Source organism: Echiichthys vipera, assembly GCF_963691815.1.
Source record: "Echiichthys vipera genome assembly, chromosome: 14".
Lineage (NCBI taxonomy): Eukaryota > Metazoa > Chordata > Actinopteri > Perciformes > Trachinidae > Echiichthys > Echiichthys vipera.
Window position 1 is genome coordinate 5,197,128 of NC_139839.1, and position 24,372 is coordinate 5,221,499.

A 24,372-nucleotide genomic window follows, 5' to 3' on the forward strand; every position below is an offset into this window, starting at 1 on the left:
TGTTGGTAAGTTTAGACAATAAAATTACTTTGGTCAAGATCAGTAATGAAGGTTGTAGTTTGTCTTAGTTCTTCCGGGACATGAACACTGATCCTCCAGGTGAAAGTCCTTTGCTTTGGGACCCATCCACCACCCCGATCCTTCTTCAGACCTAGAGAGACAAACAACAAATCAACAAAAAACAAAACCACCTCTTTGGACCACGGTGTCAATCCGTATCCTCCCACCAGGTCGCCCAAAATTCAGGAATCACAAATTCTACACATAGTGGAATTTACATTTGTTTTCATTGACATGTCCTTTAGTTTGATTTTAGTCATTTCACCTCTGACACAGACTTTTTATTCCTGGTAAACATGATAATAATCTTTTGTCTGACTGCTTTGATTTGCAGTCCGTAGATCACAGCGTTAACGGAAGGTGGTATCACGTGGAACAAGATGGACAACAGCTTCCTATCATCTGATAAGTCCTGGAAACGATGGAGGATGATGATGATGAAGCCTGAAAACAACAGGATGACGTACACGGCCAGGTGGGTAGCGCAGGTCTGCAGCGCTTTACTGTTCAGCGACTTGTTCTTACTCCTCAAACAGACTATGGCGATCCTCAGGTAGGTGAGCATCACGCTGCACATGGACACGGCCATCGTGGCCATTGCAGTGCCGAGGCCGTAGATGTGGTTAATGAGGATGTTCTCACATGACAGCTTTAACAAGGAGGCGTTGTCGCAGTACGGGTTGTTTACGCTGCGCCTGCAGCGCGACAGGCGGACGCTGAGGCTCATGAGGATAACAATCAAAAAGAACGCTACCCCCCAGGCCCACAACGACAGCTTCACCACCATCCTGTGGGTCATGATGGTGGCGTATCGTAAAGGGTTGCAGATGGCCACGTAGCGATCGAAGGCCATGATAATGAGCACATTGTGAGAGAGTCCTGCATGAAAGTGAGCACAGAAGGCCTGAACGACACACTCATAATAGTGAATGTACCGCTGTGTCATGGGAGTAAAAACTTCACTGAGCATGCGAGGGATGACTGCCGTCGCCCCGAACACATCGTTAATACTCATGTTGCAGACGAGCAGGTACATGGGCTGGTGGAGGCTCTGCTCCATAAAGATCAGCACCACCAGGCCGATGTTGGACACCATGATGAAGATGTAGACAAGGAAGAGGAAGATGAAGGCGGGAACGGAGGACTGGGGGCCGACCTTCAACCCCTCAATTTGTAGAATATCCATTTTGGAAGTTTCGTTGTTCATACTGCAGGGGGAAGACAAATGCATAATTATTGCAGAGTATCCCGTTAAGCAGCAAAACTAAAAACTATATTTATAAACTTAACAGAGGAAGCAGAACTAAACACAAAGCTGCTGAAGTAATAGAGGAAGCTGCAGTTCCTGGTGTGTACATGTGAGGACACGACACTGTCTGATGAAAGATCATATATATAAAACATATAATTTACTGTATAAGAATATTTTATTCAAGATTTAAGATACTGTTGATCACGTTATTTTTTCAGTAAACCACCTGACTGACAGGATTAATAACGCTATAACTGCATCACTTCCAGTCACCCAGTGTTATTTACAACGTTACCATGATGTGAAGTTTTTACAGCCCATACAGTTTACCAGTAATTACCATCTTCTTACGTTTAATTCTGATAACGACCATTTTCCGTCCTTAAAAACACCAAATAAATAACATAAATAACATTAATACCAACAACTATATCTTGAGATTCCTTTAATGTTTCTGGTATTCGTTATTCGATATAGGCCGTTAAATTAGACGTGTTAATGTATTAAACACTTCCTACTCTGTGTTTCTTTGGTGAACAGTGAAATCAGATCATTCACAGCTGTAATTTTATATCAGAATAAAGCACAATAAATTAATTCATCACGAGAAGTCGATAATTCATCTGCACTGAACGATCAAAATACATTTATAATAAAGGTTTTTAAACTTTGAGATGTTGTGTAAGTGTGAAAAAATGCAGAAGTTGCACTAAAATAAACAACATAACATTGAAATAAACACTTGTGTTTCTCATCCTTGTTGGATTAGATTTCCTGCTTCTATATTTATTTCATTACACATTAAATAAAACATAAATACTGTTAAATATGCACATGAACATGATTCACAGCACTCAACCATAATAAACCAAACTAAACACTGATTTAACCCTCCTGTTCTCGATGCGATGTGGTTTCAACAGGGAGAGTAAAACAAAACACTGATTTCTGACTTTGAATCTAATAAATCTCCTCTTTTCTCCAAATATCACGCCCTTCCCCCGGGTCCATATACGCCATCGTAGGAAAGAAACACTGGCGCCATTAGTTTAAACATTATTATCATTAACGTCATCATCAGAATATTATTGTCCTTTTCTAAAATGCTGTTTACATGATGGTTTATAAAATCATACAGAATAAAATTCGTTCTTTTTGCAGCAGAAAGCTTCTGTCCGCAAGTTTTACGCGTGATGCCACAAAACCGCCTTCACACACGCTAATACAAAAGAGCGTATCCCAAAAACTACAACACACACAGTTCAAATAACTTGTAACTGTTAAGACTCATTTAAATTAACCCTCCTGTATTGTGTTTAAGTGCTATTTTGTGTTATTTGTAACATCTGGAATGAAAGTAACGTCCGTTATCAAGGACAGCAGCATGAATTTGACCTCATATATTATTTGAATTGTAAAATAAACAATAATAATAATGATTAAATCATCCAGATTATCAAACTGACCCAAAGGAACACCGATGAGACAACTACTTGTACGATAAGAACAATAAAAAATATATATAATCATGATAATTTTAGGTTTTTTATGAGTCGTCCCCATAAAATGAGGAAAAGTCGTAAATATAAAGCAAAAAAACAAAGAAAGACGTCGTTATTTAGAGATGTTAAACATTAAATGGGGTCAAATTGACCCTTAGGAGAACAGGAGGGTTAAGACAATGAGTCTAAACTAACACCAATGTTCCACTACATCAACAATATCCAGTGTTCGTGCACAGAGCGTGTGCGGTTGTTGAGCCGCTGCGATGAAAACAATGAAAAATCAAACCCTCAACCCTCCGGTGAGTTCACTGTTCTTTACCTTTGCAGCCAAACAGAACTGATCTGCACTGTTTTCACTGAACGTTCAACAAAAGCTGCTTCATTTATCACTGTAACTTTATAAAACACTCACATCTGCAGTAAAACCTCTGACAGACTCACGTTTCCTGTCGTTCTGTTTCATCTGAATGTTTTAAAGTCATCAACGTTTCTCTGCTGTTGTTCTTTAGTCAGAGAACAAACAGGACGTTTGAGATTTGGTGCACAGTGGAAAACAGTGCGTGATGCATGAGTGTGTGTCAGGTTTACCTCTGTCGACGTGAACCTCCTTCAGTCAGACCAAAGGTCGACTCACACACACTTTTAATACGATGAATCAGCTGCAATGACGCTCACAACCACCTCGGTGCCTGATAAGCCAAACCACCACTGGTGGCCCTCAGGGCTCTGACGTCTTCACACCCAAATTATTCAATGAGACGCAGTTCAGTGTCTCCTTTGTCTCACCTTCTTAGTGGATAACGCAAATAACTGCCTCATGATGGTATAATGGCATATTTCTGCATGTGGACCCTGTTTTAGAGACCTTGGCCTGTGTGGACCCTGTGTTAGAGACCTTGGCCTGTGTGGACCCTGTGTTAGAGACCTTGGTCTGTGTGGACCCTGTTTTAGAGACCTTGGCCTGTGTGGACCCTGTTTTAGAGACCTTGGCCTGTGTGGACCCTGTTTTAGAGACCTTGGCCTGTGTGGACCCTGTTTTAGAGACCTTGGCCTGTGTGGACCCTGTGTTAGAGACCTTAGCCTGTGTGGACCCTGTTTTAGAGACCTTGTGATGGGAGAAGTTCAGAGGGGGTTGTAATGTCTAAGGCATGTTTTGTTTGGTCTAAAGACGTCACCCAACCAAGGCTTAGCTCGTTCTGTCTGTGACCTTGTGACCCGGTCTGTGACCTTCTGACCCTGTCTGTCTGGATGGGGGGGTCTCCTCCTCTAAAAGGCGGAGCACCAGTGGGCTCGGGGTCATTCCTGCTAAACTCTGATCTTTGTGAGGAAGCAGGGGTGAACGTGTTTTTTGTCTGCAGAGGAAAAAAATACTTTGTCAAAATAAACCACGGAGAAAAAGCTGATCCTGTTTGTTGATCTTTATTGAAGAAATACATTTCCACAACAGTTTTTAAACAAGGGAGATTAGGGGTATCACATTGCTCAGCCTCTCTGGTGAGGTTTACTCCAGGGTGTTTGAAACGGGATCCAAGCCGACTTGGAGAATGTTTAGGGTCATGCCCGTGGGAATATTGGGTACCAGGGTCATTGCTGTGAGCCATCTGGTCCTTATGTCACCAGAGTTAGAGCTGTGTCCGTATACGTGGCATGAAGTCAAATGCATTACCAGTGGTTGTTGGCCTCTGTCAGGGTTTCCCCTTGTCACTGATTCTGTTTGTGATTTTCATGGACAGGATCTTAAGGTGCAGCCAAGGGGAGGAGAGTGTCTGGTTTGGGGAACCTCAGAATTGCATCACTGCTCTTTGCAGATGATGTGGTTCTGTTGGTTTCATCACACTGTGTCCTCCAGCACGCAATGGGGCAGTTTAGAGCCATATGTGAATTAGTCAGGATGAGCAGTGATGCAGGTGCTGATAAGTTTAGACAATAAAATGACTTTGGTCAAGATTAGAAATGAAGGTTGTAGTTTGTCTTAGTTCTTCCAGGACATGAACACTGATCCTCCAGGTGAACGTCCTTTGCTTTGGGACCCATCCACCACCCGACCCTTCTTCTGATGCAGATTTTGGGGCTCTTATACTACCTCACCTGATTTCCTCATTTGTGCCGTCATTTCTACAGTAATAAACATGCGGATTAGAGAGAATTCCTTTTTGTAGATTATAGTACGGACAGAGAATGAAGATGGTCTGGCCAAGGCCAAGCCCGATGATCATGATATTTAACAGTGAAAATGAAGTTGTATATCTTGTATATCCATATTCCTCCTTGGCTCATGCCACACACTTCCAGGAAGCTCATGAAAGCTGGGCCAGTAATCTTTGTTTTATTCTGCTGAGAGACAAACAAACAAACAAACAAACAAACAAAAAACTAAAGCTCCTCTGTGGACCGCAGCGTCAATCTGTCACAACTTCTACACATAGTGGAATTCACATTTGTAAGTATTTCATTGACATGTCCTTTGGTTTGTTTTTGTCATTTCACCGCTGACACAGACTTTTTATTCTTGGTAAACAAGATTATGATCTTTTCTCTGATGGCTTTGATTTGCAGTCCGTAAATAATGGCGTTCATGGAAGGTGGAATCACGTGGAACAAGATGGACGCCATCTTCCTTTCATCGGATAAGTGAGGGAAGCGATGGAGGGTGATGATGATGCAGCCTGACAGCAGCAGGATGATGTACACGGCCAGGTGGGTGGCGCAGGTCTGCAGCGCTTTACTGTTCAGCGACTTGTTCTTACTACTCAAACACACAATGGCGATCCTCAGGTAGGTGAGTGTCACGCTGCACATGGACACGGCCATCGTGCCCATGGCGCTGATGAGGCCGTAGATGTGGTTGATAATAACGTTTTCACAGGACAGTTTGAACAAGGAGGCGTTGTCACAGAACGGGTTGAGTACAACTCGTCTGCAGCGTGACAGGCGGACGCTGAGGCCGACACTGACTGCAATCAAGAGGAAAGCCACCGCCCACGCTGACACGGACAGCTTCACCACCATCCTGGTGGTCATGATGGTGGCGTATCGCAGGGGGTTGCAGATGGCCACGTAGCGATCGAAGGCCATGATCATGAGCACCGTGTGAGAGGTGCCTCCATGAAAGTGAGCACAGAAGGCCTGAACGACACAGTCCATGTAGCGGACGTAGCGCTCTGCACGTGGAATGAAAACTTCACTGAGCATCCGAGGGATGACTGTCGTCGCCCCGAACGCATCGTTAATACTCATGTTGCAGACGAGCAGGTACATGGGCTGGTGGAGGCTCTGCTCCATAAAGATCAGGACCACCAGGCCGACGTTGGACACCATGATGAAGATGTAGATGATGAGGAGGAGGATGAAGGCGGGAACGGCGGACTGGGGGCCGACCTTCAACCCTTCAAGCTGTAGAATATCCAGGTCGAGGGTTGCGTTGTTCATACTGCAGGGGGAAGAAAAATGCATAATTATTGCAAAGTATCCCGTTAAATAATAAAATATAGTTTGGGAGGGGTGGCAAGCCTTACTCTGCATAGGCTGCGTACATAGATAGATAGATACATGTACCTACAAACACTTCCACCTAAACACACAAACACCTTCACCCTCAATAGCACCCACTTACATCCTTGAGTGAGGCCCCTTCTTTAGGTGCACCCAGGAAAGTGTCCTATAAGCGCACATACCTACACGCACGCCTTTGACAGGACGGACTTGATTCTATCTCCACTCGAAGCCTGTTTCACTCCACTGCCATGTACAGAAAGGTATTTCCCCTGAATAATGTCTAAAACGTATACGGCACAGTGACTCTGGCCCGGCCTCTAGTTAAACATCCGTGTGAGTTCCTGACGAGCAGAAAATAATGAATAATGAAAAGTCCGTGGGCACGGCACGGATGGACAGTGGGAAAGCGCCCTTAGAGTCATCAATGACCCAAACCCCTGCACGTCTTTGGACTGTGGGAGGAATCCGGAGCAAACCCACGCAGACACGGGACAACATGCAGACTCCACACAGAAGGGCCCCAGCAGGGATTCAAACCAGGAACCCTCTTGCTGGCGGTGTCCTGCTCATTCTCCATATTCAACCTTTAATAGTTAATCACTTACCAGTCGCCCTGGTTACGCACAACGTTAGCATGATGTGCAGCTGCGGGTTGATACTGATGACGACATTTAAACATTTAAAATAAGTCGATAACAGAAATAACACGGAGAGTTTGGGGCGGCAGCTCGGTCCATAGGTCACTTGGCTGGGAACCGTAGGGTCCCTGGTTCAAGTCCCTGTGTGCACCATGAATGGAGCGTGGACTGGTGGCTGGAGAGGTGCCAGTTCATCTCCTGGGCACTGCAGAGGTGCTGTTGAGCAAGGCACTGAACCCCCAACTGCTCGGGGCGCCGGTCACTGGCACTCGCTCTAACATCTCTCCTTAAGTGCGTGTGTGTGTGTGTGTGTGTGTGTGTGTGTGTGTGTGTGTGTGTGTGTGTGTGTGTGTGCGTGTGTGTGCGTGTGTGTGTGTGGGAGGAATAAAGTAATTCTTCTTCTTCTTAAAAAATGCTGATTTAATCTTTTTAAGATCTTTATTGTGAACGCGACAAAAACAAACAACGTTCTCTTGAAAAGTTCATTAAAAACACAAACCTGAGATTTGATGAAGCTTTAGACTGAAGTTTAAATTAAATCCTTTGACATAATCTGTTAAATCAGACGTGTTAATGTTTTAAATACTTAATATTTTTATTTGTGGATCGCAAACAGACGTTAAAGTGAACAGTGAAATCAGTTTAGCTTTGAATTATCATCATTTATCAGCTTTAATTTTATCAGAATAAAACAAAATCATTTTAATTTCTCATTAAAAAAACACCTGTTTATAATTAAACATTTATAACAAAGGTTCTTGTTCACCAAAATAAACCACAATAACATTAAATTAACACTTGTTGGATTAGATTTCCTGCTTCTTAATTTATTTCTTCACACATTAAATAAAACATAAATACTGTTAAATATGCACATGAACATGATTCACAGCACTCAACCATAATAAACCAAACTAAAACATTGATTTCAGACTAATTTATATTAAAATAAGACGTCTGACGTGTTTTATAAGATCATCACTGTGAGTTTAGTCTGAAGGTTTCACAGAAATATAAACAACATGATGTTAGTTTGATTTAACAGCAGCAGTTTAAAAAGATTATTTATTATATTAAATGTGAAAGATTACAGATGTGTTCGCTTTAATGTGAGAGACTTATTTCACCAGTTTAAACTCAGACTCTCGTCACTGAAAAGCACTTTTCTCTCTCCTGCAGCTTAAAATCCACTCAGTTTATTTTAATACAGTGTTTTTCTGCGATAATTTACTTTTTACTGTAGTTTATATTTTATATTTCTGATTGTTTTGTAACGCTGCTACGACGACCTCATTCTATCCATCCATCCATCCATCCATCCATCCATCCATCCATCATCTATCTATCTATCTATCTATCTATCTATCTATCTATCTATCTATCTATCTATCTATCTATCTATCTATCTATCTATCTATCTATCTATCTATCTATCTATCTATCTATCTATCTATCCATCTATCTATTCATCTATACATCCATCCATCCATCCATCCATCTATCTATTCATCTATCTATCCATCTATCCATTTATCTATACATCTATACATCTATCTATCCATCCGTCCGTCCGTCTGTCTGTCTATCCATCTAACTATCTATTTATCCATCTATCTATACATCCATCTATCCATCCATCCATCTATCTATCTATCCATCTATCCATGTATCTATCTATCTATCCATCCATCCATCTATCCATCCATCAGATAAACTCTGATTTAAACTCTTTCTACAGCTTCATAATCAAAGTCTTAGAGTCAAACATCTGCACCTGATGGAGTTCAGGTCACTTTTGAACTTTAGTTTTTATATTTTTACATTTCTGAACCAACGTCGTTCAGTCAAAACACGACAAACTGCAGCAACAATGTTCTTCTACATCAACAATATCCAGTGTTCGTGCACAAAGCGTGTGCGGTTGTTGAGCCGCTGCGATGAAAACAATGAAAGATCAAACCCTCAACCCTCCGGTGAGTTCACTGTTCTTTACCTTTGCAGCCAAACAGAACTGATCTGCACTGTTTTCACTGAACGTTCAACAAAAGCTGCTTCATTCATCACTGTAACTTTATAAAACACTCACATCTGCAGTAAAACCTCTGACAGACTCACGTTTCCTGTCGTTCTGTTTCATCTGAATGTTTTAAAGTCATCAACGTTTCTCTGCTGTTGTTCTTTAGTCAGAAAACAAAACAGGACGTTTGAGATTTGGTGCACAGTGGAAAACAGTGTGTGAGTGCATGAGTGTGTGTCAGGTTTACCTCTGTTGACGTGAACCTCCTCCAGTCAGACCAAAGGTCGACTCACACACACTCTTTATACTCTCACTGGTCGTCCAATCAGGAGCGTTCAAGCCTTCTCGATGCCCTACAGACTCCTCTCAGCAAACTTTATTCAACTTCTCTCCAGCTGAAGTCAACGATCCATTGATTTATTTTTTCATCTCTCATCTTCAGCCTCTGATCCTGGATCAGGTCTCGGGGGCAGCAGCTCCAGCAGGGGACCCCAAACTTCCCTTTCCCGGGCCACATTAACCAGCTCTAACTGGGGGATCCTGAGGCGTTCCCAGGCCAGTGTGGAGATCTAATCTCTCCACCTGGTCCTGGGTCTTCCCCGAGGCCTCCTCCCAGCTGGACGTGCCTGGAACACCTCCCTAGGGAGGCGCCCAGGGTTCATCCTTACTAGATGATCCTGAACCACCTCAACTGGCTCCTTTCAACGCAAAGGAGCAGCAGCTCTACTCCGAGTTCCTCACGGATGCTGAACTTCTCCCCCTCTCTCTAAGGGAGACTCCAGCCCCCCTCCTGAGGAAACACATTTCACACGCTTGGACCTGGACCTGGTTCTTTGGGTCCTGACCCAGCTTTCATGACCACAGGTGAGGGTAGGAACCAGGACTGAGGGTAGATCCAGAGCTTTGTCTTCCTCAGCTCTCTGTTCATCACAACGGTGCGGTAGAGCGACTGCAGCTCCGCCCCCGCTGCTCCGATTCTCCGGCCAAACTCACGCTCCATCGTCCCCTCACTCGTGAACAAGATCCCGAGGTCCTTGAACTCCTTCACTTGGGGTCAGGACTCATTCCCCAGATCTAACTGTAGCTCCACCTCCCGCACGAGCTCCGGCTCCTTCCCCCACAGAGAGGTGACGCTCCACGTCCCCAGAGCCTATGCTGCCCGAGTCTGGTCCGTCGAGGCCCCTCACCTTCAGTGCCGTGTGCAGCCGTGTCTTTTTGGTCCTGGGAAATCAGTGCTGGCCAAACGCTGGACGATGACAATGTGCGGTTATTAAACGTGCGTGAGAACGGGCTGGTGGAGGTGTAGGTCGCTCTCACCACCACTTTGGTCCAAATCAGTCGTCTTCAGCCTCTTTTAGGCCGAGACCCGTCGGCTTAAAGAGCCCCGCCGACGCAAAGAGTCAACTTTGAGTCTTTGTAACTTTAGTCAGTAGTTGTTTCCTTTTTTTTATTTGCTCATTTTGTCCCTTTAGTCATTTTGTATCTCTTTATTTTTAAAGTGTTTTGCTGTTAAACATGGACCGTTCTTTTATTCACAGTCACGGTGGAGACAGAAAGCAGAGTCAGGGTGTTGGAAAGGTCAGAGACCATATGTCAACCTATGGAAGTGGGATGTGGAGGGTTTGTGGGCCGACCCCTCTGCAGGGCCTCACTGGGGCCAGCGAAGGGCCATCACCTCGGCCCCTGATGCTGCAGGAGTGGCATCAAGGTGGCTGTGGATCAGGAGGGAGAGGCTGGGCAGGTAGGGCAGGAGCGCTACCTGGACACAAGCTGGGACTGGATCCGGACTGGAGGGGGTGTGATTGTTTAAAGACCCGAAACTAGTGCACCTGGACACTGATGATGTGTCCAGGTGCCCCAGAGGGTGCATCTAAAATCTCCTTTAGTCTTAACGGTCTCCTTTAGACGTCTAAACTTAACGGTCTCCTTTAGTTTGAAACACTTGATAAAAACTCCTTTATTTCATTCAAATGGAGCAGAAACTTCACTTAAACTCAAACTAGTCCTCAGTTCTCCTGTTAAATGGTTTGAAGGCCTCGTTTCATGTCACTACACCTGTCGTCACCATAGAAACACAGGTGAGGCTGAGCCTCTGTTGCCAAGCAACAGCTGACCAGTGAGCGTGCGACGCTGCAGCTGAACGCCTCTGATGAACTCAATAAAGGTGCTGCAGCAGTTTCAGGACGTGTCTGGAGCTGAGGTGGTTTCACGGTAACAAGGTAAAGCTTCCAAACACAGAGCAGCTCCTGAGGCGTACGCAGCCGTGCAGAGACGTTCATGCGGACTAACGTATCCTTCCTTTGCTCTTCCAGGTTCAGACTGCAGTGAAATATCAGACATGTGGAGAAGTGACTGAGCCTTTGCATTGATGTTGTTATTGAGGTTCAGATGTTGCTCTGAATGAGTCTCTTTCCCCTCTGACACATGCAACAACAGTCAAAGTGCATCACGTACGTTGTTGTTCGTTGTTGATTCAAACTTTTCTCTCTCACAGTTTCAGGATCTGCAAACTTCACTGAATGGAGATCGTTTTTTGCAGGTGTCGTCTGATGATTCATCACTAATCTCAACATGTGAAAGAGAAATCTGCACAGTCAGATCTGTGTTTCACTTTGACTTTCCATGGGACGTCAAATTGTTCATGTGTGAATGTTTTCTTTGCAGCTTTTTTAACAGAAACAGTGAAAAAGTAAATAGATATAAAATGCATGTGCAGGTGAAGTAGAACTATGATATAATGAGACGACTTATACCAGATACATGATACGATGTGATTGTGATGAACGATGAATTTGAATCTATAACGATGCGATCTGATCCAGTTCTCTGCATCAGTGGTTCTCAAACTTTTTACACTAATGTCCCCCTGACAATGCATAAACAGTTTTGTTAGGGGGGAAAAAACGTTTTAAAGCCTTTAACATACAAAAACACTTGCTACTGCTACGTTTCAACCATAAATCCTGATGCATTTGTTTCCCACAGTTAAAACAGGAATGCTAAGTATGAAATGGGGAGTTAGGATCCATGCATGAGTCATGTACTCTGATGTACCCCTGCAGTACTCCAAAGTACTCCAAAGCACCCCCCTTTGAGAAAGACTGCTCTCCATGATCATAATCAAGTCAAACAACAGCATTTAAACTGATTTGTTTATTCTTTTACTTCCTGTCATGTGAAGGAAACGCACGACAAAAGTCTCATTTCAGAATAACACGTCTTTGTGTTCTTGACTTTCCCATCAGACATCTCCTGCAGTGATCGAACCGACTCTGACAGATTTCCTCGGACCTCGTTCTGAACGGTGAGTTCACTTTGTTCCCATCAAACTGGAGGTAAAGGGTTCAGACCGACGCACCCGTCGATCCTGCAGCGTAACACAGGAACGCTTCATCTCAGGTCAAACGCACGCTGAAGGGCCTTAACCCTCCTGTTCCCCTCTAATCTGACTCACACCGTTTATCCTCGGGCTCCATTTGACCCCCGACCCCCATTTGAATGATCAGAATCAAAGTCTTTACTCAGGTTTTAATGTCTTTAATGTTTTCTGTGTGTTTGTCGATGACCTAAATATCATTTTAGATGAAACTCAGCAGCAAACACGTCTTATCCTCTAGGTCCTGCAGGATAAGGTGACCTTGAAAATTCTGATGATCTAAAGTGGATCAGGGATATTTCCCTGTGTTCTAAAGTCAGGATATTATTTGTAAATAGTATTTAATGTTATTTATATTATATTATATTTAGAATGAAGTAATTTACATCATCAACAGCAGCACGTGTTAAACACAGGGTCAGTTTGACCTCAGGAAAAACAAACACTTTCAAACATTTCTAAATATTTGAATTGTAAAATAGAGAATAATAAGGATTATAGTGATTCTAATATAATATATGTGATTATCATGATTGTAATTTGTTGACATGAGCAGCTTTAAGTTGACTGTCGACCCAAAGGAACACCGATGGGACACGTTTGTGTTCAGGACGATGGAAAAACACAGTCATGTCAATAACAGGTGTTCAAAATTCATTAAATATGAAGCAAAGTAAATGATGTTAACTGTGTATTTACAGATGTTGGATGTGGTCAAAGTGACCCCACGGAGAACAGGAGAGTTAAATGTTGTGTTGTGATGTTTGTAATGTTCTGTTGAACGTACAGTTTGTGTTTTTGGTTCCTCTCCTGACGCCTTTTCCCGTCTCTTGTGTCTTTTCTGTGAAGTGTTATTGGAGCTGCAGCGAAAACTAACTTCACACTTGTTCTTATTTCCCCGTGTCGTCTCACCAGGTGACTCTGGAGATCGGTCGTGACCTGACGCACGTTTCCCTTCCTTCTTACACGATCTTTACGTCTTATATGTGATGGTGCTGTGAACTGACGTGTTCTTTCTCATAAGAGGAACATTCAACACTCCTCTAACGTTATACTCTTAATGTCAACGTGAGTGTGACCTTTTGTGACCTGTTCTTCATAATCTGCCCATCGACCGGTTCATGGTACATTGAGACCGGACCACGGGTCCAATCGTCCAAGTTTCCATGTAATTGCAGTTTCTGAATCTTTACACAGTTGATCAGATGCATTTGTAATAACTTACACAACACAACACAATGAAATGAACTGTTTTATTGAATGAATAGTCACAATAATCATTATTCCATCCAAACATCCAAAATGTTTTACATTTTCCAGTCTTTTGCGTCCCTGTTTGCATCGCAGCCGTCGTGCGTGTGAGATAAACGTGTAAATATGGAAAACCAGACTTTAAATGCAGAGGTCCTGCTCCTGGAGGGGTTAAAGGTCTCCCCCCAGTCCACCGTTCCTTGCTTCATCATCTTGCTCCTCATCTACATCTTTGCTTTGGTGTCAAACATCACTTTGGTGACGATGATCCTGACGAGCAGGAGCCTCCATCAGCCCATGTATCTGCTCTTCTGCAACATGAGTATTAACGACATTTTCGGGGCCACGATCGTCACGCCGCACGTCCTCAGAGACATTTTCAAACCCCTCACAGAGCGGTACATTTATTACACCGACTGTGCCTTTCAGGCCTTCTGTGTCCACCTCTATGCGGGCACCTCTCACACGGTGCTCATGATCATGGCCTTTGACCGCTACATGGCCATCTGCAACCCGCTGCGTTACGCCACCGTCATGACCCCCAGCACGGTGGTGAAGCTGTCTGTGGCGGCGTGGATGGCGACTTTCTTCATGGTGTCGATCCTCCTCGGCCTCAGCTACCGCCTTTCGCGCTGCAGGCGGGTTATTCCCAACCCGTTCTGCGACAACGCCTCATTGTTCAACCTCTCCTGTGAAAATCTAGTCTTCAATCACGTCTACGCCATTGGCAGCACGGTGCTCTGGCTGGGCGCCTCCATCATCAGCGTAACGCTCACTTACCTGAACATCGCTCTGGTGTGTCTGCGCAGTAAGAACAAGGCTCTGAACAATAAAGCGCTGCAGACCTGCTCCACCCACCTGGCCGTGTACATCTTCATGCTGCTGTCGGCCATCATCATCATCACCCTGCACCGGTTCCCTCAGATGTCAGACATCAGGAAGGTGGTGTCCGTCCTATGCGAAGTGTGTCTTCCTGCCTTCAACGCCATTATCTACGGCCTGCAAATAAAAGAGATCAAGCAGAGGATCGGCGCGTTGTTCTTCAACCGTAAAGTGACTCAATTGAAATGATGCTGTTTGGCCAGCCAGCTGACCGGCAGAACACCATCGACCTCCCAATAACAGCAAATGCCATCACATCCCAGCTCCTTAAGAACGGCTGTGTCCCTGATGCTGATAAGAACTTTGCCTGCACAACATCACACCAGGTGACCTCCCTGTGTAGAGCGGCTAGCGTGGACGCCAACTTGTCAGGGAACCTTACAACAGCTGAACTCCAGACTGCCTTGAGTAAGATCAAACAAGGGAAGGCACCAGGCCGTGATTACATCCACCCTGAGTTTGTGATTCACCAGAGTGCAAGAACATCTGCATGGCTCTGCTCATTCTACTCGGCATGCCTCCTGAGGTCCAAGCTCCCGAAGATATGGCGCTGTGCTGCACTCATAGCCCTTCCAAAACCAAACAAGCCTGCTGAAGACCCCAAATCCTACTGACCCATCTCACTGCTCTGTGTCCCATTCAAAATCAAGGAGAGGCTGATCCATAATTGCACCGAGCCAATAGTGGACCCCCTACTCCCACGGGAACAAGATGGCTTCCGGCGCGGAGGGTCAACGGTTGACCAGGTGACACTGCTCACCCGAGACATCGAGGACGGCTTTCAGGAAAAACAGAAGGCTGGAGTAGTGTTGCTGGATCTCATTGCCGCTTACAACACCATCTAGCACCGTGGACTCCACCTAAAGCTATTAAAGATCATTCCCGACCGGCACATGGTGAAGTTCATCATGGAGATGGTGACGGTCAATGCAGCAGGCTTAGGAGGCTGAGGAATGGTGTTCCTTCGGGGTCTGTCCTCGCACCGATGTTGTTCAACATTTACATCCAGGACATACCGGAGACAACCTCCGGGAAAAATGGCTACGCTGACGACCAGGCCATTATGATGAGACGACCGACATGGGAGCAGATGCAGGCCGGCCTAAACCAGGACATGGACCCCCTGGCAGCCTACATGCGTGAGTGGCATTTACAGCTCAGCAGCGGCAAGACAGTTTCAGCAGCTTACCCCCTGAACCACAGTGAAGCCAGACAGGAACTGGACAAACAACACCTTGAAGAAGTGACGGCCAAAGTGTCATCAAGGGTCGCACTTATTCGACGTCTCGCTGGTACTAGCTGGGGTGCAACTGCCAAGGTGCTTCGAATATCAGCACAAGCTCTGGTCTTCTCCACAGCTGAATCATGTGCCCCAGCCTGGTGCAGAAGCCCACACGCCAGGAAAGTCGACACTGCCATAAACACCGCCCTTCGGACCATAACTGGCTGCCTGAAACTTACCCCTGTGTCCCATCTGCCAACACTAGCGGGAATTGCCCTGGCCGGCCTCTGGCCAGAGGCTGCTGCCCTTGCTCTTGCAAGGAAAGCCCAAAGACACAACTGCCATATCCTGCACAATACCACCCCAACAGCACTGCCTCCTCATAGACTGAAGTCCCACCACCCGTACAACAAGGCGGCACAAGAGCTGCTCAGGTCCATCCCTGAGGACCTGACCTGAGGCATGGCTGGCGGCAGCCTGGAAGCAGGAGTGGGAGTCAGCGGGGCCCTCACGAACCCACCGTCACATCCATGACCCTGGAGGCGGTCTTGAAGGAGAGGACCTGCCATGCCGGCAATGGACTCTGCTGAACGGCCTGCGAACTGGGGTCGGGCGCTGCAAAGCATCAATGAGGGAGTGGGGCCTGGCGGACAGAGCAGCGTGTGAGTGTGGGGAGCCGGAGCAGACCGCTGAGCACAGGATCACCACCTGTCCCCTGGATAAACCACCCTCGGAGGCCGGCCTCTTCGATGTGGGACCTGAGATGAGAACGTGGCTAAATTCTACTGAGCTGGACGTTTGATGATGAAACACGAAAGAAGAAGATGCTGTTTGGTCAGAAAGTTGCACAAAATCAGTAAATACTTGCATGTTACAGGACACATTTAGGAATATTGATAATATCAGTTCAGTTCATCTGCAGAGATCATGTTGAAATGATTTATTCGTTGGTAAATCACATTTCACAGAAGAATTGTAAATGCATGCCAATTCAGTATCACATCATATAATATTGTACATGTTTAAGACCTGGCTTTCAGTTTATATCATTTTGTACAAAGATTTCTGAATAAATAGAAGTTTTAGAAGCAAACAGGCGTCAGTTTGATTATTAAATTGTATGAGTTGTATTGTTTAACAGGAAAAATGCTTCAATAAATCATAAATCAATAAACAGCATCATTCCTCAGTGAAGTTTTTTAAAACAGACAGTAATGTCAGCTGAGATCACCTGCAGGACTAAGGGTTAACGTTCGGCTGGAGGGGAAACTTTGGCGAGCCCTGTGTGGCAGTTCTGACTCTTATCCATCAGGACCAAAGGAGGAAATAGTTTTACATATTAAATATATTTAATATTTACACATTAATGAGCCACAGAGTCTGCACACAGGGGAGTTTAGGAAGGATGGACGAGTCTTCAAAACATCAGACTACTGTAGCTGGGATTAAGATGGGAAACAGGTAAAAAAAAAAGCCACGCCCACCTCATCAGTCTCACTCTACTCACCTGTGCACACAGCTGCCCCTCATCACATGCAATCAGCCCAGTATATATTCACCAGCTCCACACTCACTCCTCTGCCAGATTGTTCTTTGCCATGTGAGACTCTCCCGCAGTTTCCTGCCTGACTTCCTGCCTGACTTCCTAGTACCACGGCCTCCTGACCCTGACCCTGACCCTGACCCTGACCAAGATTTCAGTCTCTTCTCTCCTGGTTCCTGTTTGTGACTGCTCGCCTGATTATATGGTTCCTGCTCCTCATCAGATTGTCTGCCTGTGCTGTCGTCTCCTGGTACCGAACTTCTGCCTGCCTTGACCAAGCCCCCTGCCACTGTGTTGTTGTACTGTTTGCCTGTATGCCTGAGCTTCAATAAACTGTTGAACTATCTCCATTTGTTCTGTCTTTTTTGTGCTGCAATTGGGTCCATACATCACCCGTTACAACAATGGCTGAACTACGGACGATGATATGGGCGTTTGTTGCCATCTCCATTTCCTCTAAACAAAGAAAACACATGATGCTTCATAATATCAGCATTTCCTTGGTGGTGGGGAAAGTTAATAATGAATGAATGCATTATACGGTAAAATTATATCAGTCCAGCTGTGGAACAAAGGCCCGGTTGGAAGAGGCCGGAGTGAGCCTCAAACTCTTTGTGTCCTTGTCCATGAAGGATGACCAGAAGTATTATCGCAGCAGAGCCAGGGTGCAGCTCTCCTCGGGCTGACAAGTGTGATGACTGTCCCCACTGGAGGAAAACAGGCTGCATGGAAGATAATTGGACTCAGCCACCGCCCAAGCAAGCAGGCCCAAACCGATCACGTTGGGGTCACCATTTTATTGCAGAACAATGTATTGTAAAAATAGAAAGATCTACAAAGGAGTCAGCAGACCATCTCAGCAATCAAGTGTGAATTTTATTAACACATTGACAGAAGCTCTCACTACATCTCCTTCACAATAATCCCAAAGTGTCTCCTTCCAGTTTCTCACTTTATACTGATGTTCGTGCGTTAACAAAGTTTACACGCCCCATGGTTTCATACACTCCTATTACTGTCCATCACTTCCCAGGCTCTCCCAGTGTGTTTGTGTGTCCAGAACCTCATCACATGCCCATAAATAGTCCTGTTATTCACTTGGCAGGATGTGATCTTATCGGCCTCTATTTCCTGTTATCCACTGTTCTTGTAGCACACACACTTTTCCCTGATAAAGCCTTTCTTTCTTCCTGAGCCTTTATCAGGGTTTCCCCTTGTCACCGATTCTGTTTGTGATTTTCATGGACAGGATCTTAAGGTGCAGCCAAGGGGAGGAGAGTGTCTGGTTTGGGGAACCTCAGAATTGCATCACTGCTCTTTGCAGATGATGTGGTTCTGTTGGTGTCCTCCAGCGCGCAATGGGGCAGTTTAGAGCCGTATGTGAATTTTAATTTCAGCAAACTTTATTAAACTTCTCTCCAGCTGTAATCTGAAAAGTCAATCAATCAATTGATGTGTTTTTTTGTTCCTGGGAAATCAGTGCTGGCCGAACGCTGGACGATGACAAAGTGCGGTTATGAAACGTGCGTGAGAACGGGCTGGTGGAAGTGTAGGTCGGTCTCACCACCACTTTGGTCCAAATCAGTCGTCTTCAGCCTCTTTTAGGCCGAGACCCGTCGGCTTAAAGAGTCGGCTTTCAGTCATTGTAGCTTTAGTCAGTAGTTGTTTCCTTTTTTTATTTGCTCATTTTGTGTCTTTAGTTTTTTTGTATCTCTTTATTTTTGAAGTGTTTTGCTGTTAAACATGAACCGTTCTTTTATTCACAGTCAAGGTAGAGACAGAAACCAGAGTCAGGGTGTTGGAAAGGTCATGAACTAAACCGTCTCCTTTAGTCGTCTAAACTTAACCTTTAGTTTGAAACACTTGATAAAAACTCCTTTATTTCATTCAAATGGAGCAGAAACTTCACTTAAACTCAAACTAGTCCTCAGTTCTCCTGTTAAATGGTTTGAAGGCCTCGTTTCATGTCACTACACCTGTCGTCACCATAGAAACACAGGTGAGGCTGAGCCACTGTTGCCAAGCGACAGTTGACCAGTGAGCGTGCGACGCTGCAGCTGAACGCCTCTGATGAACTCAATAAAGGTGCTGCAGCAGTTTCAGGACGTGTCTGGAGCTGAGGTGGTTTCACGGTAACAAGGTAAAGCTTCCAAACACAGAGCAGCTCCTGAGGCGTACGCAGCCGTGCAGAGACGTTCATGCGGACTAACGTATCCTTCCTTTGCTCTTCCAGGTTCAGACTGCAGTGAAATATCAGACATGTGGAGAAGTGACTGAGCCTTTGCATTGATGTGGTTATTGATGTTCAGATGTTGCTCTGAATGAGTCTCTTTCCCCTCTGACACATGCAACAACAGTCAAAGTGCATCACGTACGTTGTTGTTCGTTGTTGATTCAAACTTTTCTCTCTCCCAGTTTCAGGATCTGCAAACTTCACTGAATGGAAATCATGTTTTGCAGGTGACGTCTGATAATTCATCACTAATCTCAACATGTGAAAGAGAAAAAGTAAATAGATATAAAATGCATGTGCAGGTGAAGGAGAACTATGATATAATGAGACGACTTATACCAGATACATGATACGATGTGATTCAGGGAACGATGCATTTGAATCTATAACGATGCGATCTGATCCAGTTCTCTCCAGGATCATTATCATAATCATGTCATGTGAAGAAAATGGACGACAAAGGAGGGTTAAATGTCATCTTGTGATATTTGTTATGTTCTGTTGAACGTACAGTTTGTGTTTTTGGTTCCTCTCCTGACGCCTTTTCCCGTCTCTTGTGTCTTTTCTGTGATGTGTTATTGGAGCTGCAGCGAGGCAAAACTAACTTCACACTTGTTCTTATTTCCCCGTGTCGTCTCACCAGGTGACTCTGGAGATCGGTCGTGCTGCTGCTGGACTTTATCTCTGTTCTACGCACCTGACGCACATTTCCCTTCCTTCTTACACGATCTTTACATTTTACATGTGATGGTGCTGTGAACTGACATGTTGTTCTTTCTCACAAGGGGAACACTCAGCACTTCCATAACGTTATACTCTTAATGTCAACGTGAGTGTGACCTTTTGTGACCAGTGCTTCATAATCGGCCAATCGACCGGTTCATGGTACATTGAGACCGGACCACGGGTCCAATCGTCCAAGTTTCCATGTAGTTGCAGTTTCTGAATCTTTACACAGTCGATCAGATGCATTTGTAATAACTTACACAACACAACACAATGAAATGAACTGTTTTATTGAATGAATAGTCACAATAATCATTATTCCATCCAACATGTTTGACATTTTCCAGTCTTTTGCGTCCCTGTTTGCATCGCAGCCGTCGTGCGTGTGAGATAAACGTGTAAATATGGAAAACCAGACTTTAAATGCAGAGGTCCTGCTCCTGGAGGGGTTAAAGGTCTCCCCCCAGTCCACCGTCCCTTGCTTCATCATCTTGCTCCTCATCTACATCTTTGCTTTGGTGTCAAACATCACTTTGGTGACGATGATCCTGACGAGCAGGAGCCTCCATCAGCCCATGTATCTGCTCTTCTGCAACATGAGTATTAACGACATTTTCGGGGCCACGATCGTCACGCCGCACGTCCTCAGAGACATTTTCAAACCCCTCACAGAGCGGTACATTAATTACATCGACTGTGCCTTTCAGGCCTTCTGTGTCCACATTTATGCCGGCGTCTCTCACACAGTGCTCATGATCATGGCCCTTGACCGCTACATGGCCATCTGCAACCCGCTGCGTTACGCCACCGTCATGACCCCCAGCATGGTGGTGAAGCTGTCTGTGGCGGCGTGGATGGTGGCTTTATTCACGGTGTCGATCCTAATAGGCCTCAGCCTCCGCCTGTCACGCTGCAGGCGGGTTATACCCAACCCGTTCTGCGACAACGCCTCATTGTTCAACCTCTCCTGTGAAAGTCTAGTCCTCAATCACGTCTACGCCCTCGGCTACACGGCGCTCTTGCTGGGCGCCTCCATCATCAGCGTAACGCTCACTTACCTGAACATCGCTCTGGTGTGTCTGCGCAGTAAGAACAAGGCTCTGAACAGCAAAGCGCTGCAGACCTGCTCCACCCACCTGGCCGTGTACATCTTCATGCTGCTGTCGGCCATCATCATCATCACCCTGCACCGGTTCCCTCAGATGTCCGACATCAGGAAGGTGATTTCCGTCCTATGCGAAGTGTGTCTTCCTGCCTTCAACGCCATTATCTACGGCCTGCAAATAAAAGAGATCAAGCAGAGGATCCGCACATTGTTTTTCAATCGAAAGTGACTCAAATCAAATGATGCTGTTTGGCCAGAAAGTTGCACAAAATCAGTAAATACTTGCATGTTACAGGATACATTTAGGAATATTGATAATATCAGTTCAGTTCATCTGCAGAGATCATGTTGAAATGATTTATTCGTTGGTAAATCACATTTCACAGAAGAATTGTAAATGCATGCCAATTCAGTATCACATCATATAATATTGCACATGTTTAAGACCTGGCTTTCAGTTTATATCATTTTGTACAAAGTTTTCTGAATAAATAGAAGTTTTAGAAGCAAACAGGCGTCAGTTTGATCATTGAATTGTATTGTACAGTAAAGTCAGCTGAGATCACCTGCAGGACTAAGGGTTAACGTTCTGCTGGAGGGGAAACTTTGTCGAGTCTTGTGTGGCCGTTCTGACTCTTATCCATTAGGACCAAAGGAGGAAATAGTTTTACATATTACACATATTTAATATTTACACATTATTGAGCCACAGAGAGTGATATGGGTGTTTGTTGCCATCTCTGTTTCCTGGAAACCAAACACATGATGCTTCATATATCAGGATTTCCTTGGTATTGCGGAAAGTTAATAATGAATGAATGCATTATACGGTATAATTATATCAGTCCAGATGTGGAACCAAGGCCGCGGTTGTAAGAGGCTGGAGTGAGCCACAGACTCTTTGTGTCCTTGTCCATGAAGGATGACCAGAAGTATTATTGCAGCAGAGCCAGGGTGCAGCTCGCCCCGGGGTGACAGGTGTGACGAGTGTCCCCACTGGAGGACCTGCGGGTGGAGATCTGACGGGACAAACTGGCTGCATGGGAGCGCTTTACCTTATCCCCAACGTCCCAAGTAGCGACCACGATAACACACACCGGAGGAATAACCCCTTCAGGGTTTGAGGGAGAACTTTTGTAACTTAGAAATACTTTAATGTGAAATCTGGAACTTCCAACTTCTGAGTCATGCTAATAAGAGGATTATCAAAAGGTTTAGATTCTAGATCTGAGGAGAGACTTTGAACTTTGTCTGAACTGTACTTTGGTAGCAGGGATGTTTTTGAGGTCATAGAAGGAATCAGAACATTTGGACAGAATAACAGAACTTTGGTTGGGTTGGTGAGGGCGAAAGTGTAATAGGAACATGTGGGTGAATGGATTAAAGGGGGAACTAATACGACAATTCCTGGTGGCTGAAGCGTTCTCCGATGGCCCCTCTAGTAAACAAAGGTGGGTGTGGCCTAAATTAAGCTTTTAAAACTGAGGTTCAGGAACAGGACCACACCCCTCTTCCACCACCCATGCCTCAGAAAGCAAACCACCTGAATCTCATCAACACAATCACCTGTGCAACATATATAAACCCGTTTTGACATGAGCGAACACTCCACGCTGTGTATCTTCTGGGTATCTGTCTTCATGCCGGCTCTGTCATGGACCACGAGCTGATCCTTAACCTGTCAGACTCCGAACTGTTCGGTGACGTGGCCATGATCTCCAACTCTCCTCAATCCATGGTCAGCCGTACTACACCACAAATCGGCGCCCCGCTATCCCACCTTCGCTCCACTGTCAGCATCTTGCGCGGCGTTGGCCAGTCCTTATCTGGTGAATGGCATCGCCCTCGCCCTCGGCCCCTCACTGTGGACATAGTCGCTGCCATTGCTGTCCCTTGGTGGGCGGATGCCACACATGTACCCGCCACTCCGCCCTTCATTTCCTCCTGTGCTGTCCCGCAGAAAGCAGTCCTCAACAGCCTCGCCCCCCAAACCCTTTCATCATATTATACAAGATGGTGCAACTTCAGATCTCTCCATAACATACACAACTTACACTTCCCTTCCATCGACAACGTATCATAACCAGCTCCATTACCCACGCCCACTCAATCCTCAATATAAGAGCTTCCACCATCCAGGTCTACCTTAGCGACATCAACCTTTTCATCAAACTGCTCACCGGAGCTCCAGCCCCCTCCATTTCACATCCGCATGTTAACATGTTAATCAAAGGCTTATGAAAATCAGAACCCCATCTCATTACAAAACGCTCAGCCCTGACAGCCGACCTCCTATTTCGCTGCATCTGGACCCTCCGCACCGGATACTCTTCCCCCTCCGTTGACCCTTCCCACCAGTCCTTGTTCCTGCTAGCATTCTCCAGGACACACCCTCATAATTCTCGGGTGCTGGTCTCCCTGAGCCTACCACAGCTACATCCACAGTCATCCAAGCTACATCCGTACAGCCCATTATCACCCCATCCGTTAAAAATCACTTTCTCTTTTGGGGTTAATGGACCAGCACACCATGACAGCGTAACCCCACCCTGAGCCGAGCTCCCGGGTTCCTTACTCACATTCACACCTCGTTCACCTGTATCCATCCCACGATGTCCGACCCCCATCATCCCTCATCCCTCCCCTTTGACCCCCATCTTCCCTCAACCCCCTTTCCTGCACCCCTTGGTCATTTCAAATTAAACAGGTAAACTGGTTCAAAAACAGACGAGGGGGAAAGTCCGACATAGTTCACATGATCATTGAGGGACCGATTCACTAATTCTGGAGGTAGTAATAAATGTCTACCTTGGTCGAAGTAGAAGGAGCATAAAGACTCATCTACTACCATCAGTAGATGGTCTGTTTCTCTGTTATCTGATGGCTCACTCCCACTGTGCCTCCGTCCCGTGCCCCAGCACGTTTAGCGGCTAAAGTCTCGTCCTTTGACCTGTGTGAGTGCAACCGTACCGCGTCTAGGAGCAGAGTCACTATAGGCCGAGCAATCACTCCATGGACTGAGAGAAAGGAGAGGAACGCCATTCAAACGCACGCCCACATGGCTACG

General features: G+C 45.5%; 4 protein-coding genes across 4 annotated transcripts; 2 read left to right on the top strand and 2 right to left on the bottom strand.

Moving 5' to 3' along the window:
• Positions 1 to 316: 316 nt before the first annotated feature.
• On the bottom strand, positions 317 to 1,267 carry LOC310956837 (olfactory receptor 52N5-like; the record flags this gene model as incomplete). The annotated part of the gene is made up of 1 exon (XM_083927209.1): positions 317 to 1,267. The coding sequence occupies one exon, from the start codon at positions 1,265 to 1,267 to the stop codon at positions 317 to 319; it is 951 nt and encodes a 316-aa protein (XP_083783335.1).
• Positions 1,268 to 5,295: 4,028 nt separating this feature from the next.
• LOC310956838 (olfactory receptor 52N5-like) lies at positions 5,296 to 6,246 on the bottom strand (the record flags this gene model as incomplete). The annotated part of the gene is made up of 1 exon (XM_083927210.1): positions 5,296 to 6,246. One exon carries the CDS (start codon positions 6,244 to 6,246, stop codon positions 5,296 to 5,298), a length of 951 nt encoding a protein of 316 aa, XP_083783336.1.
• A 7,474-nt stretch (positions 6,247 to 13,720) lies between these two features.
• LOC310956839 (olfactory receptor 52Z1P-like) lies at positions 13,721 to 14,665 on the top strand (the record flags this gene model as incomplete). Its single annotated transcript, XM_083927211.1, has 1 exon — positions 13,721 to 14,665. One exon carries the CDS (start codon positions 13,721 to 13,723, stop codon positions 14,663 to 14,665), a length of 945 nt encoding a protein of 314 aa, XP_083783337.1.
• Positions 14,666 to 20,604: 5,939 nt separating this feature from the next.
• On the top strand, positions 20,605 to 21,534 carry LOC310956840 (olfactory receptor 5B17-like; the record flags this gene model as incomplete). The annotated part of the gene is made up of 1 exon (XM_083927212.1): positions 20,605 to 21,534. One exon carries the CDS (start codon positions 20,605 to 20,607, stop codon positions 21,532 to 21,534), a length of 930 nt encoding a protein of 309 aa, XP_083783338.1.
• Positions 21,535 to 24,372: the final 2,838 nt, after the last annotated feature.